Raw genomic sequence first — 15,229 nt, 5'->3', positions numbered from 1 at the left:
TCGCTCGCTAACTCAGACATTAAATCATCAATGATAATTAGTGCATTTTGTAGGGAATTGAGGTTCGATGGCAGTCCTTCTTCAAACTGCACATTTTTCATTTTACTAAAAATAGGTTGATATGCTCCATAGCAATAAATTATACGCTGAGGCATAGGAGAAAGCAGACTTTCTTCGATGACTCGTTTCACAAAATATGTCTTACCGGATCCTGTCGGACCACTGATGAGAGATGTGGAAGGGTGTTTCAACACAGGCCACTCCATTTTGTGGGGTACTGATGATCTTCAGAAATGTGTGAAGCTTTATATACTCCTCTCGTTTAAGAAAAGGCTAAGAAAAAAAAAAAAAGAAAAAAAGTCAACCACACAATTTTAAAATTTTACTGCAAAATATAATTTTTTTTAACATTAATTCAACAATAACCCTGCAATGAAATAAAATAAATGAGATGCATACCACTTAAAATCCATAGGGAACAGTAGTTAGATCTTCTTTTAGGACTCTTTTGTTGTAAACAATTTTGTACAGTTTTGTTTCTGCCTTAGTTAAAACTTTCCTCTTTTTGGCATCTCTCATGATTTTATGTTCATCGTACATGGCGATTGTTGTTTTTCGATCCATCGTGCACACTAAATTCTTAATCTCCAAAAAATTTAAAATCTGTTGATTTTTGAAGTTGAGGGAGAAACCTCGAACTTTACAGCAAGTCATTCCTCGGGCTGTTACATAAGCGTAATTTTTAGGGCCTCCTGAATGGGGGAAAAATATGCTACAGAAACTACAAGAATAAAAGATCAACCTAATAAAAATAAAAATAAAAATGAAGCTCACCAGAGACAAATGTAGTAATAGTATCTCCATTGAGTTCATCTGTAAAATCCCCCCAAAAATTACCAAGAGGTGGATCGTTGGTAAAATCGCTTGCGTATATAATTGAATCCGTGTCATGATACAACACAGCACGGCCCAACTTCTCCATTTCACTGTAAAGCTTTAACCGTGCCCATGCAGTAGTAAAAGCTGCCAAGAACACATTTGTGGATGTGTCCTGTGGAACAAAATAAAGTTTATAGTCCCATTGCACAGCAGCTACTTCAGGAGTCGGAAAATATAAGTCTTTGATCTGGAGGAAAAGTTAGCAGGTTGCAAGATTAATCATTTAAAAATATACATCTTAATTTACATTAGAAAATAAAATTACAAAACTTACATTTTTTGTTGGATCTGCTAATAATTTATTGAAATCAGGTAATGTATGAACATAAGTCAAACGTATCTTGTTCAGGTTCATTCCCCATCTTTAAAGAAAAAAAATATATAAGAAAAGAATGAGCATTCTTTTTAAGAAATAATAAATGATATAAAGATGTGAAACAACTCTTTCTATTAAAAACATTATAATAATTATTTACCGCCCCCAGAAGCTGTTCAAAGCCAATTTGGCTACTTGCCGTCTTCCAGGATTCTTCTTAATATTAAATTCATCAAGCTGCACACCCTCTCGCTCAAAATAGGCTTCAATGTAGCGTTTTCGTTCGGTCGAGCTTACACAATCGGCTGGCCAGCCGCTGCTTTCTTGTTTTATTTTTAAAAACAAGTTGATATAAGATTGAAATAGAGTATCCGTAAATTGAGAAAAATGGTACACTTCATAAATCTGAAAAAAAAAAAAAAAAAAAAAAAAAAAAAAGATAGTGGGAATATGAATATAATAATATACAATAAAAATACATGCTGTGACATTTATAACACATTCAATAATACTAATAATTACCCAGAATACTTACCTTTGTTATACAGTAACCTTTTTTCACTGCTAATTTGACTTCTTCAGTCACCCATGTGCCAATGATGGCTCTCTCATCATCTGAGTGCTGGCAAATGCCTTGATACATTAATTCAGCACAAGTCTTGCAGAGGGGAAACATCAGTTTATTTTGTGCTCTGTACGGCAATACGGGGAGGTATAAACCTCGAGGAGGCAGTATTCGGCACTTTATAATACCGAAATAGTTTTCCAAGGCATCAAAATTTTCAGTAATAATATTAGGGTGTCCGACGGGGTACAAACAGTATTTATTGACCTAGGAAAAATTGAAAAAATATGAATAATCGGAAAAGCGATTTTCTTTTTAAATAAGACATGCGCGTTTAATAAGATTATTTTATGCCAAAACACAGAAAAAAAAGTATTTACCCATGGATACAGTGAAGTGAAATCCACATACTTTGCATCACCCTCATAATACAGCTGAATGGCATTTGTCCGCCCGCCGAAGAAAGCATCTTTAGGATTCAATCGATCCTGAAGCTCGTGACTTAGAAGAAAACATTTTACTTTTTCATCTGTTTTCTTTTTCATCTCAAACTCATGCTCCCACATTTCAATTACATTATACCCTCGATCACGTAGCTGGTAAGTCTTGTCTACCGTTTGTTGTCGCAATGTCGACATGGGTAATTTTGTTATGGGGTGGAGTGCATCTCCGTCAAAACAGGTGGAGCAACCGTGAAAGAAACATCCCTGCGATTGTTAAAAATTTTTTCGTATAATACCAATAAATAAATAAATTAAATAATATATTTATAAATAAATAAATATTGAACTCTTACGTAGTATTGATAAACAGTATTTGTTTCTTTGCAATATCCGTCTACAGATATACCATCCAATCGTCTTTCTCCTTTTCCGTTCAAAGCGTGTTCGATTTCAATGCTCTCTTTTTGGGCAATAAAATCAAGCCAACGAATACAGTCAGGACTATGATTCGTGCGATTGATATAACCTCCTACAGGTATCATTGCGATGGTATTAGGTATTATGTGTCGGGATCTGTAAACCGCCATACACGCTGATGCAATGGTTATGTAACTGAAAATAAAACGGACAAGAAAAGTGTAAATCATATATACATAAAGTATACATGCACGTATACAATACGTTGTTACAAAATGACAAAACCATGTAAAAGAAAAGGTTTGTAAAATACCAAAAGGGGTCTACTCCTGTAATTTCTAAAAACTGATTTCTAAATTCAACGCAACATCTACGAAGGATATCAACATCTGATCTGAAAACGAAAAGAGTAAATAAATAAATAAAACATGGTACCAAAAAAAAATACACCTAAAAGACGGATCATAATGAAGGATTAGAAATAGATTGTTGATACAAACCGGCAATACGTGAGAATTTCTTCTTGGAAATCAAATATATCCTTCTCGTGTTCTTTATGCCATTCCAAAAAGGAGGTTCGCACCGCACTAGTCATACAATCAGGATTGTAGTACTTAGGCTCAGGTAAAAATCTCACATAATTTTGATTTTCTTTCTTGTTGAAAAGGTGCGGAAAATATCCTTTTTTTTAGTTCTGTAAGGCCGAAACAAGCAGGCATCTTTGAGAGAGCCATCGGCAGGAAATTAAAAGAATCAATACGTTTTATGTTGAGGGCGGTATGGGTGATTACCATCACTTTAGAGCCATTAGGGATTACTTCAGGTGCCGTACCCTGTTCTAAAAGCCATGCCATTATAAACTGACCGTCAAATCTGTAAAGAAAAAAAAATTATTATATTTTAAAAAATGTATTATATTTAAAACAATAGCCCTATAATATATATATGCAGATTAAAAATAATAAGAATACATTTACCCCTTCATATTGTGTGCAATAACAGTGTAATTTTTGTGCACTGTTGTAAACAGCCAAGAGCAGAATTCATGACATGCTTCGTATCCTTTAAATATTTTCTCTTGGCCATCTTTGTACTGCGCTACAGCAAAGTTTACGATGTGTTCCCCTGATGATTGGTCAGTTTCGAAATCAAAGAAAATTAATTTATCGGATGGACTTTTCGCAGAAATGAGTTGTAAGAAACAATGATGTTCTGACGCTATAACATACTCTTTACACGAAGGGCATTTGATAGTCCCGCAACGATGTAAAATTTTAGGACACTGCCGTCGCATGATAACTTTTGAGCATTGTCTGCACTGATACATCTGTAATTAGGAAAAAAAAAAGTAGAACAAAGATTTTTTAAAAATATATTTAGAAAAAAAAAACGTTTTAAAAATGTAAGTATTAAAAACTTTTTTCCCCTAGTTGAGTAATACTTACCCTATCGCATACTGAATGCTCTTGTCTACCTGTGACGGCTTTATGCGCTGCAAAGCAGTCCTCAGATTGACAGAGGCGATCACAATCTTTACATCTTTTAGGCAATGCTGGAACGCATTGAAATCTTAGGCAGACATGGCACATATTGTCACACCCGTGATCTTCTGGACGGTCATATGGCTTTTCACAATTTTCGCAATAGTTTTTCGAACCATAAAAACCGTGTAAATTTGTAATGACATCAAAATGGCCATTGTGTTGCCACAAATTAATGCGACGAGTTCGATATCTTCCTTTATACGAGACCTAGAAATAAACAGTTTATAAATATAATTTCATTTTACATTTTTTTTTTCAATTTAATTAATTTTTTTTTGTTTAAAATCTTTGGCTTACTTTATTTAAATTTTCACTGCTTATTACTACGATTTGTATATTTAGATGATTTTCAAATGTGCAGATTTCAGTGTATGTACAAGGACCAAGAGGAACTCCAGCACACTTGTGTAATTCTTGAGCTCGTAGCATTAGAACAGATCGTCTCCGATCCCGTAGAGAATTAAGCGCTGACTTGTCTTGCTCAAGATAAGCTAGGGCATATACGATTGCTTTTGCGCAACACAACCCTTCATCATCTGACGGGATGGAAAGGACAGAGCGTTTTTTAAGACGATCTACTTGAATGTTGATTATCTTTGCTCTACCTGCACCGATATCCCTGCGAATCGTGATCACATCTACTAGGAAGCCTGAATCCAGCCGAATTTCATCTTTTGACTGCAGAACTTTCATAATAACCGATAATACGGTCTCCACCGTCATGGAAGATACGGCAATAATTTTCGTAGACATGGGTTTATCCAATCCATCGGCTTGGATACACATTCGTATCCAATCTGTCGGCCTTAGATTTTCTGTTGACCGTTGAATTAATATTTCAAACAGCTGTCTAACAGATTCAGTTACGGCTAGAAGAGGCCTGTTGCGAATATTTTGAGGCAGACGATTCATATCAACACGTGCCTGGAAGGTTATTTCCTCGCCTTGATACTTTCGGTTACGACGCCGTGCCTTCTCTTTGAGTATAATAGCATTTTCCATCTGGAAAGAAAAGAACATAATTCAGTGTAAATGAAAATAAGCACACACGCAAACACACCATAAGCCCTAAAACAGGAGAAAAACTCACATTTACTGAAATGTCATGTTCCACATATGCAGGTCCTTTAGATGGAGCAGAAGGTTGAGTCTAAAAGATGTATAGACATCACAGTGATATGAAAAACATAACAAACATAGAAAAACATAAAAAACATAGAAAAAAATAATTCTCATATATATTTATATATATATTAAAAACTGATATTACCTCATATCCCGAGCCTACTTGATAGTAAAGAGGCAAAACCAAAGGATTCTCCAAAAATATCTGCGAAGTTTCACTTAAGAGCTAAAGAAAAGTAACAGTTGTGTTTAAAGAAATTTAGGTTCATCTTATATAAAAAAAATACACACACACACACACACACACAAAAAAAAAAAAAAAAAAAAGAAAAAGAAAAACTGCGTACTTCTTCTCCTGAATCACTAAAATAATTTTCAATGCCGTCAATAGGATTTTCGATGAATATTTGAGATGTTTCACTCAGGCACTAAATAAATTAAAAATAGTGAATAGTCTTTTTCTAGGTGGGGCAAAAAACTATATATTGTAAAAATAAGCCACAGAAGGAAATAAATAAAACTAGCTTACCTCATCATCAGAATCTCTTAAAAGCGCATGGAAATCCTCACACTACAAAATAATAGTATTTTTAATCATGAAAGTATTACAAACACGTGGTCAAAGAACAATTGAAAATAATATGGCGATATAACTGTTTTGAAACGTTAATATTACAAACACGTGTTTCAACAAAACAGGGTAAAATATAATAAAAAAATCTAAGCCGTGTAAATAAAACACATAAATAAAATTTAGCTTACTTGATCATTAGAATCTCTTACAGATACATCGGAATCCTCACACTACAAAAAATTTTAATTGCGTGTCAGTATTACAGGCACGTGGTCAAAGAAAAAAAACAAAACACTAAAATAATAAAATTAAACACATAATAACCTTAATACATGTTATATATAAACTAGCGGGCAAGCCCGCCAGCTGAGCGGGCTGAAGCCCGCTTTTCATTGCTTAATCTTCATAATTTCCCATTGTAATTTAGCCGGTATTAGAAAGTTGGACCGAACTACCAGTGTTCAGCGGTTTTGCGCGGACTTCTCCCGCTTTATACACGTATGCATCGAGAAGATACTGCATACACGTTACACATGCGGAAAATCACGAAAACACCCATGCACCCAGCCGGCTGGCCGGGATTCGAAAGTTGGAACGAACTACCAGTGTTCAGCGGTTTTGCGCGGGCTGCGCCCGCTTTATTAAAATATTCATCCTGAGAATATATTGCATATACGACACACATGCGAAAAATCACGAAAGTACCCATGCAGCCAGCCCGTTCGCCGTTATTCAAAAACTGGACCGAACTACCAGTGTTCAGTGGTTTTGTGCGGGCTGCGCCCGCTTTATTCATATATGCATCCAGAAGATACTGCGTAAACGATACACATGCGTAAAATCAGGAAAATACCCATGCAGACAGCCCTTTCACGGGTATTCGAAAGTTGGACTGAACTATCAGTGTTCAGCGGTTTTGCGCGGGCTGCGCCCGCTTTATTCATATATGCATCTAGAAGATACTGCGTACACGATACACATGCGTAAAATCACGAAAGTACCCATGGAGCGAGCCCGTTCGCCGTTATTCAAAAATTGCACCGAATTACCAGAGTTCAGCGGTTTTGTGAGGCTGCGCCCGCTTTATTCAAGTATGCATTTAGAAGATACTGCATACGCGATACACATGTGGAAAATCACGAAAACATCCATGTAGTCAGCCCATCCGCCGGGATTCGAAAGTAGGATCGAACTACCAGTGTTCAGCGACATTTTCGTGTTTTCGTGTTTATTATTCGAATTTTCATTCGTGTTTGAACATTTTCGTGTTTATTATTCGAATAGTAGAGTTGTTATTAAAATTCCTTTTCATTAACTTCGACATAATCAACACAAAAGTGCATCAACATACATATTAATGTAATTAATTATTCATAATTATTTATAATAAGAAAACTTTCCATATACCATGTTCAAGCAACAGAAATTCAATTTAAAACCCTGAACGAAAAATAAAAATTAGGCAGAATTTAAATAAATAGTTTATTTATATTTATATTTATTTTTTTGCAATTAAAATTTCTTAGTTAAAATTATATTTAATATTAGCTTTATGCGAACAGAAACATTTGTTACCAAAAATACGACAGTATATATATTAATTAATTAATTTATATATAATAACAAAAGCAGTGAATGATTACGTAGCTCAGTAACACAAATGAGCACGCTGATTTAAGCTATTAGAAATATTAATTTGTATTATTCAAAGTTGCTTTTCTTATTCAGATCCAAAAATCACGAATTGTTCGAAAAATGCACAAAAAATAGTATCTCAACAACTAACAGTCCGATCGGCTCGAAATTTACAATCTTATAATTGCCAGATTTTGAAAAGAGGATTGGTCTTTGTTCCAGAGAGATTGGCAAATTAGAAGATTAATTAGCACAATGAATAAAAATCCTCCACTGCATTAATTTCATCCATGGCGAATGTCCTTGACGATTCCAAAAGTCCTGCGGAAACCATCTCCCCTTCCCCGACATCCGTCGCTTTCGAGTCGAAGGCCCTCAACCAAGAGTTAGGTAGTAGCGCTTTTTTAATGAACCTTCTAATTAGGCTCCTAATTAGCAAAACAGTTTACAATGAACGCTAACCTTTATTTGAGCATCCGGGAAGTGCAAAATTCAAAATTTGAACGAAATCCGTTAATTCTTTGAAAAGTTACGTATTTTTGTGCACTTTTACGGCTCAATTTCTGTAATTAAGAAAAATTCAGTAAAATTTCGTATCTCGGGAACTAATCATGCGATCGGCTCCAAATTTAGAAATTTACAACCGATGGATGGTCAGATGAAGGATGCTCTTTGTTCTTCATGGATCGGAAAATTAGATGATTAATTAGCATAATGAATAAAAAAGCGCCACTACGCTAATTTCACCCCTCACGAATGCCCTTGACGATTTCAACAGTCGAGCATATACCATCTCCCCCCCCGACTCCCGTCGCTTTCCAAGTGGAAGGCCGTCAACGAAGAGTTAGGAAGGGGAGATGAGGTAGTAGCGCTTTTTTAATGAACCTGCTAATTAGGCTTCTAATTAGCAAAACAGTTTACAATCAACGCTAACGTTCATTTGAGCATCCGGGAAGTGCAAAATTCAAAATTTGAATGAAATCGGTCGGTAAGATCCGGAGATACGTATTTTTGGTGCATTTTTCCGACTCATTTAGTTTAATTAAGGAAAATTCGTAATTTGGGAACCAATCATCCAATTTTCTTGAAATTTCGAAATTTTTAATTCTCGGATCTTCAAATGACGGATGCCGTTTGTCCCAAGTCGATCGGCCAATTAGAAGTTTAATTAGCGGCATGACCGAAAATGCTCCAGTACCTTAATTTCGCCCCTTGCCGCGGAGAAATATCCCTTTCATAGGGAAAAATCCAACAAAGAAAGCGAAAGAAACGCCAAAAACGTAGGGAAAAATGAGTTTTTATTTAATATCTCCTCTAAGTAAAGTCGCACGAAGATGCCAGTGGTCAATATGGCGAGATACGGGAATTCTGAATCCGACGGTACCTTCCACTAAGCTCTACACCAAGCCGTTCATGAGAAGATGAGGTTACAAACAGACAGACGCGGACAGATTTTAATATATAGTAGACTAGTGGGCAAGCCCGCCAGCTGAGCGGGCTGAAGCCCGCTATATATTGCTCGTGTGTAAAAGAGTTCCCGTGTTAAATTTCCCCGGTATATGAAAGTTGGACCGAAATACCAGTGTTCACCGGTTATCCCCGGGCTGCGCCCGCTTAATTCACGTATGTATAGAGATGATACACGTTACACATGCGTAAAATCACGAAAACAACTTGCACACAGCCCGCTTGCCGAAAGTTGGAACGAACTACCAGTGTCTAGCGGTTTTGCGCGGGCTGCGCCCGCTTTATTAAATTATTCATCCAGAATATACTGCATACACGACACACATGCGGAAACTCACGAAAACTCCCATAGAGCCAGCCCGTTGGCCTTTACTCGAAAGTTCCAGTGTTCAGCGATTTTACCCGGGCTGCGCCCGCTTTATTCGCGTATGCATCCAAAAGATACTGCATACATTGCGGAAAATTATGAAAACATACATGGAGGCAGCCCGTTAACCGGGATTCGAAAGTTGGATCGAACTACCAGTGATCAGCCAATTTGCGCGGGCTTCGCCCGCTCTATTCTCGTATCCATCCAGAAGATACTGCATACACGATACACATGCGTAAAATCACGAAAATACCCATACAGACATCTCTTTAACGGGTATTCGAAAGTTGGACCGAACTACCAGTGTTCAGCGGGTTTGCGCGGGCCGCGCTCGCTTTATTCACATATGCATCCAGAAGATACTGCGTACACGATAAACATGCGTAAAATCACGAAAGTACACATGCAGCCAGCCCGCTCGTTGAAATTCGAAAGATGAACCTAACTACCAGGGTTCAGCGCGGACTGCGACCGCTTTATTCGCGTATAAGTCCAGAAATACTACATACACGATAAACATACCTAAAATCACGAAAATACCCATGCAGCCAGCCCGATCGCCTTTATTCGAAAGCTGGACCGAACTACCAGTGTTTAGCGGTATGCGCGGGCTGCGCCCGCTTTATTTACGTATGCCTTCACAATATACTGCATACACGTTACACATACTGAAAATTACGAAAACACTTATGGAGCCAACCCGTATGCCGGGATTCGAAATTTGGACTGAAGTACCAGTGTTCAGCGATTTTACTGCAAAGGCTTTTTGCCAAGTGTAACCGCAAAACTTTTCGGGTATAATATTCAAACAGTAGATTCTTTATTAAATCTCCTTTTGATAAACTTCAACATAACCACACACAAAAGTGCATCAATATATATATATATGTAATTAATCAACCATAATTATTTATATTAAGAAAACTTTCCATATACCATGTTCAAGCAACAGAAATTCAATTTAAAACCCTAAACGAAAAATAAAAATTAGTCACAATTTAAATAAATAGTTTATTCATATTTTATTTATTTTATTGCAATTAAAATTTCTTAATTAAAATTAAATTTAATATTAGCTTTAAGCGAACAGAAACCTTTGTTACCAAAAAGTTCATTAATATATATATATATATATATACGACAGTATATATATATATATTAATGAACTTATATATAATAACAAAAGCAGTGAATGATTACGTAGCTCAGTAACACAAATGAGCACGCGGATTTAAGCTATTAGAAATATTAAATTGTATTATTCAAAGTTGCTTTTCTTATTCAGATCCAAAAATCAGGAATTGTTCGAAAAATGCACCAAAAATACATATCTCTGCAACTAACAGGCCGATCGGCTCGAAATTTACAATCTTATAATTGCCAGATTTTGAAAAGAGGTTTGGTCTTTGTTCCAAACAGATTGGCAAATTAGAAGATTAATTAGCATAATGAACAAAAATCCTCCACTACTTTAATTTCATCCATGGCTATTGGCCTTGACGATTCCAAAAGTCCTGCGGAAATCATCTCCCCCCCCCGACATCCGTCGCTTTCCGAGTGGAAGGCCCTCAACCTCGAGTTAGGAAGGGGAGATAAACGTAGTAGCGCTTTTTTAATGAACCTGCTAATTAGGCTCCTGATTAGCAAAACAGTTTACAATCAACGCCAACGTTCATTTGAGCATCCCGGAAGTAGAAAATTCAAAATTTGAACGAAATTGGTCTGTTAGATCGGGAGATACGTATTTTTGTGCATTTTTCCGGCTCAATTTCTGTAATTAAGAAAAATGCACTAAATATTCGTATCTCCGGAACCAATCATGCGATCGGCTCCAAATTTAGAAATTTACAACCGATGGATGGTCAGATAAAGGATGCTCTTTGTTCTAGATGGATGGGCAAATTAGATTATTAATTAGCATAATGAATAAAAAAGCGCCACTACGCTAATTTCACCCCTCGCGAATGGCCTTGACGATTCCAACATTCGACCGAATACCATCTCCCCCCTCCGACACCCGTCGCTTTCCGAGTCGAAGGCCGTCAACGAAGAGTTAGGAAGGGGAGATTAAGGTAGTAGCGCTTTTTTAATGAACCTGCGAATAAGGCTCCTAATTAGCAAAACAGTTTATAATCAACGCTAACGTTCATTTCAGCATCCGGGAAGTGCAAAATTCAAAATTTGAAAAAAATCCGTCGGTTAGAACCGGAGATACGTACTTTTTGTGTATTTTTCCGGCTCAGTTACTTTAATTAAGGAAAATTCGTAATTTTGGAACCAATCATCCAATTTTCTTGAAATTTCGAAATTTTTAATTCGCGTATCTTCAAATGACGGATGCCGTTTGTTGCAAGTCGATCGGCCAATTAGAAGCTTAATTAGCGGCATGCCTAAAAATGCTCCAGTACCTTAATTTTGCCCCTTGCCGCGGGGAAATATCCCTTTCATAGGGAAAACCCAACAAAGAAGCGAAAGAAATGCCAAAAACGTAGGGGAAAAAGCAGTTTTTAATTAATATCTCGGCTAATTAAAGTCGCACGAAGATGCCAATGGTCAATATGGCGAGATACGGGAATTCTGAATCCAACGCTACCTTCCGCTAAGCTCTTCATAAAGCCGTTCTTGGTCAATAGTTCAAAGAAAAACAGAAAATAATTTTTAAAATCTATCGAGTAAGTACGCCAGATGGGCGAGCTACAATCCGTATTTATCTGAAAAGAAATAATAATAATAATAATAATTTCTTAGTTATAAGTTTATATTAAACACAAAAACTTGAACAGAAAAAGAAAAATGTAAACAGAAAAAATTGGTGGGCTTTTGACGGCATAAACTGCCTGACACCTGGGGTCTCCTCTGCAACCTCATCGACCAGGGGGTTATTTTTTCTCCCAGGTATCAGCCCCTTCCCTGGTCTGCTGTTAAAGAATCATAGACAAAATTGCATCACTATATATAAATATGTATATATATATATATTGATGCAATTGTATATACATATATACACACACGCACAATTAAGATATATATATATTTGTATGTGTTTACAAAAATGCAAGCAATGAATAAGAAAAATTATTTACAAAAATTTACATGTTCTATGTACACCTGAAAAGAAAAACATTTTAATTTGAATGAAATCATTTCTATATACACCTGAAAAAAAGTATTTACAAGTTCTATGTACATCTGAAAAGAAATGTATAAAAACATTTTAATTTGAATCAAATTATTTCTATATACACCTGAAAAAGAAATATTTTTATGTGATTGAAATCAGTTCCATAAATACCTAAAAAAGAAAAATACATAAAACGTTTTAAAATTAATGAACGCAATTGTATGTAGACCTGAAAAGGAAAATTTATAAAAAATATTTACAACATTGAAAAAATAATTAGTAAAGCATTCCATGACTGAAAACTGGTTGCGGTAAATAAATCCCAACTTTCTTAAGTGTCTGTCCCTGTGACTTATTAATAGTCATACAAAATGCTAGCCTGATGGGAAACTGTCTTCGCTTGAGCTGAAAGGGGAGGTTTGAATCTGATGGTGAAAGTTCAACACGTGGAATGAAAACTCTCGATCCAGCATTCTGTCAGAGATGACTTCACAATCTAAAACGTTTGGCATAATTCTCTTCACAATGAGCCTTGTTCCGTTGCAGAGTCCAACCGATGGATGTAGATTTCGTAGAAGCATAACTATAACTCCAACTTTCAAATTCAGACGATGAGGTGGCATTCCAGAAGGCGTCAGGCTGTGGATGAAATCCAGCTGATACGTTTCTTGTTCTTGTTCGTCATCGCAAATAACCGAGTCTGCACTGTAGTGCGTGAAAACTTGACCTGGAAACGTGGAAAGAATTTCTTCATTAAGCTTCAGAGCTTCCTCGTTCTTTGGACATAAAATCGCTTTACTGGCCAAGTCTTGTAAGTCGAATTCATTACCGCAGCCAAACATTTCTTCTACTATCGATCTGTTGACCACACACAAAGATGGAATTTCGATAATGTCTTCGTCCAAGCCACTGTCATTTTTAAGACGACCGTCTCCCAACTGCAGAAGCCATTCTGAAAATTCTTGTTCTTCCGGATTCAATCGCATATTGGTGGAAAGCGTGCATTGTTTGAAATGTGGCCACAAAAAGGAGTTCCTGAGGCAGCTCTCGATCGCAGAAGTTCGGTTTCCATGTGCGACAACAGGTAATGTTTGTCTCCAGTCACCTCCTAAAACTAAGGTTTTACCGCCAAAAGGAACATCCAGTCCGGTCAAGTCTCTCAGCAATCTGTCGACAGCTTCCAAAGCGTAATGAGGCGTCATGGTGCATTCATCCCATATGAAAAGTTTCGCAGTCTTCAAGTACCTTCCTTCAGCGCTATCTTGTCTCACACGGCACGAAGAATTTTCCAGAAGTGGAACGGGCAACTTGAAAGTAGAGTGTACAGTTCTTCCACCGGTCAACAGCGCAGGAGCAATGCCTGTCCACGCAACGGGAATGGCAACGTGGCCCATTCCTCGAACAGCATGAAGGATCGTCCTAAAAAGGAAAGTTTTTCCAGCTCCGGCAAACGCATTAACACAAAATGTCTTCGGTGTGTTAGGATTCTCATGTCGTACAGCTTCCAAAACCAAGTCGTAAACTAATTTCTGTTCAGGATTCAACATCCCGTTCAACACTTCGGCTTGTTCGTTTTCATACTGGACATCGATCTGCGGGACTTCGAGAGAAACAGCATCAGTCAATGTTGGTTGCGGGAGACCAAGAGAACATAGCGAAACATTGTGCACTTCTAACTGGTCTTCTATACTTCTCAGTGCAAGGCTGAAACTGTCTTCTAAGGAGTAAGATCTCGCAAAATCTTCAGAAAGGGACTCTTTGAATTCATTCCACAAAGCGACGGGTTCCGCAGGGTTGCAGAAAACACAGATGAAGCAAAAAAGCTGTCTTAGCTGCGGTGGCATTTGAAAAGCTGATGCTTCTGCCAGAGTATTTTTCCATTCTTCGTCGTCTTGCAGCAGATGCCTTGCACGGCAGGCTTCCTTGAACGTTGAATACTCCACACCTTCGTAAGTTCTTAAGTCGGCAAAACTCTTCGCTCTTTTAACGTGACACAGCAGCAACCTCATATGGAAACGCTCAACATCTTTCGGGCTAACAGAATACATTCTTGAAATGATGTAATCTACACGTCTAACTCGTGTCTGCCAGGCATGATTCCTTCAGGTGAAATGTTTAGGAATTTCGGCATACAGGTAACCATTCGCTTCGGGAACTGTCCTGTTCAGTTCAAACCATCCGGTGAGCATGGTATTTTTCTCGGCAGCTCTCTGGAAAGCATTCCTTTCTTCGGATTCGGCAAAATAGACGGGCTGCAGGTTTTCCAAGTGAACCGGTAGTCGTATGATGGAGTGCGACTTAGAATGCATTCTTTTTTCAAACAGCCTCCACGCTGCTTCAGGGGCAGACACGTATCTTGCATTTAAGAAGCATTTGATCTCGTCCCACATTAAAGTTCTATCTCTAGATTCTTCCAGAACAACTTTAGCTGCATCATGACCCTTGTACACGTATTTAAACAAATACTTCACCGATTTTATGGAGCTGCATACTTCGACGTTTATGTGGGCGTTGTACTTTTTCGATAAATACGGATTGTAAGGAACGACCCATCTGTTATCGATGGCATGACCCTTGATCACGATAAAGTTTCCATCGTCCCTTCTTCTGTAGAGTGGGTAGCCATTCACGTTCTCTTTAGTTTCTGCCTGAAACGGTTTCGGAAATCCTTTCGAACATACACCATCACTCATGCAGGGAGAGTTTCTATTCA

At 37.3% G+C, this 15,229-nt stretch overlaps 2 protein-coding genes across 2 annotated transcripts; both read right to left on the bottom strand.

The window, feature by feature from the left end:
- Positions 1–462: 462 nt before the first annotated feature.
- LOC146994936 (uncharacterized) lies at positions 463–3,275 on the bottom strand. The gene is made up of 9 exons (XM_085825104.1): positions 3,181–3,275; positions 2,994–3,074; positions 2,617–2,875; positions 2,201–2,527; positions 1,791–2,087; positions 1,416–1,660; positions 1,214–1,301; positions 835–1,126; positions 463–752 (listed from the first exon to the last, which is right to left on the bottom strand). The coding sequence occupies exons 1-9, from the start codon at positions 3,273–3,275 to the stop codon at positions 463–465; spliced, it is 1,974 nt and encodes a 657-aa protein (XP_085681230.1).
- On the bottom strand, positions 2,356–5,599 carry LOC146994935 (uncharacterized). The gene is made up of 7 exons (XM_085825103.1): positions 5,315–5,599; positions 4,522–5,226; positions 4,126–4,431; positions 3,658–4,007; positions 2,994–3,553; positions 2,617–2,875; positions 2,356–2,527 (listed from the first exon to the last, which is right to left on the bottom strand). The coding sequence occupies exons 2-5, from the start codon at positions 5,224–5,226 to the stop codon at positions 3,301–3,303; spliced, it is 1,614 nt and encodes a 537-aa protein (XP_085681229.1). The 5' UTR covers positions 5,315–5,599; the 3' UTR covers positions 2,356–2,527; positions 2,617–2,875; positions 2,994–3,300.
- Positions 5,600–15,229: the final 9,630 nt, after the last annotated feature.

Source organism: Stegodyphus dumicola, chromosome 10 (genome assembly GCF_044657685.1).
Source record: "Stegodyphus dumicola isolate Sdum_Otavi_A_Nest chromosome 10, ASM4465768v1".
Classification (NCBI taxonomy): Eukaryota; Metazoa; Arthropoda; class Arachnida; order Araneae; family Eresidae; genus Stegodyphus; species Stegodyphus dumicola.
This window is presented reverse-complemented; position numbering and strand designations above follow the sequence as displayed.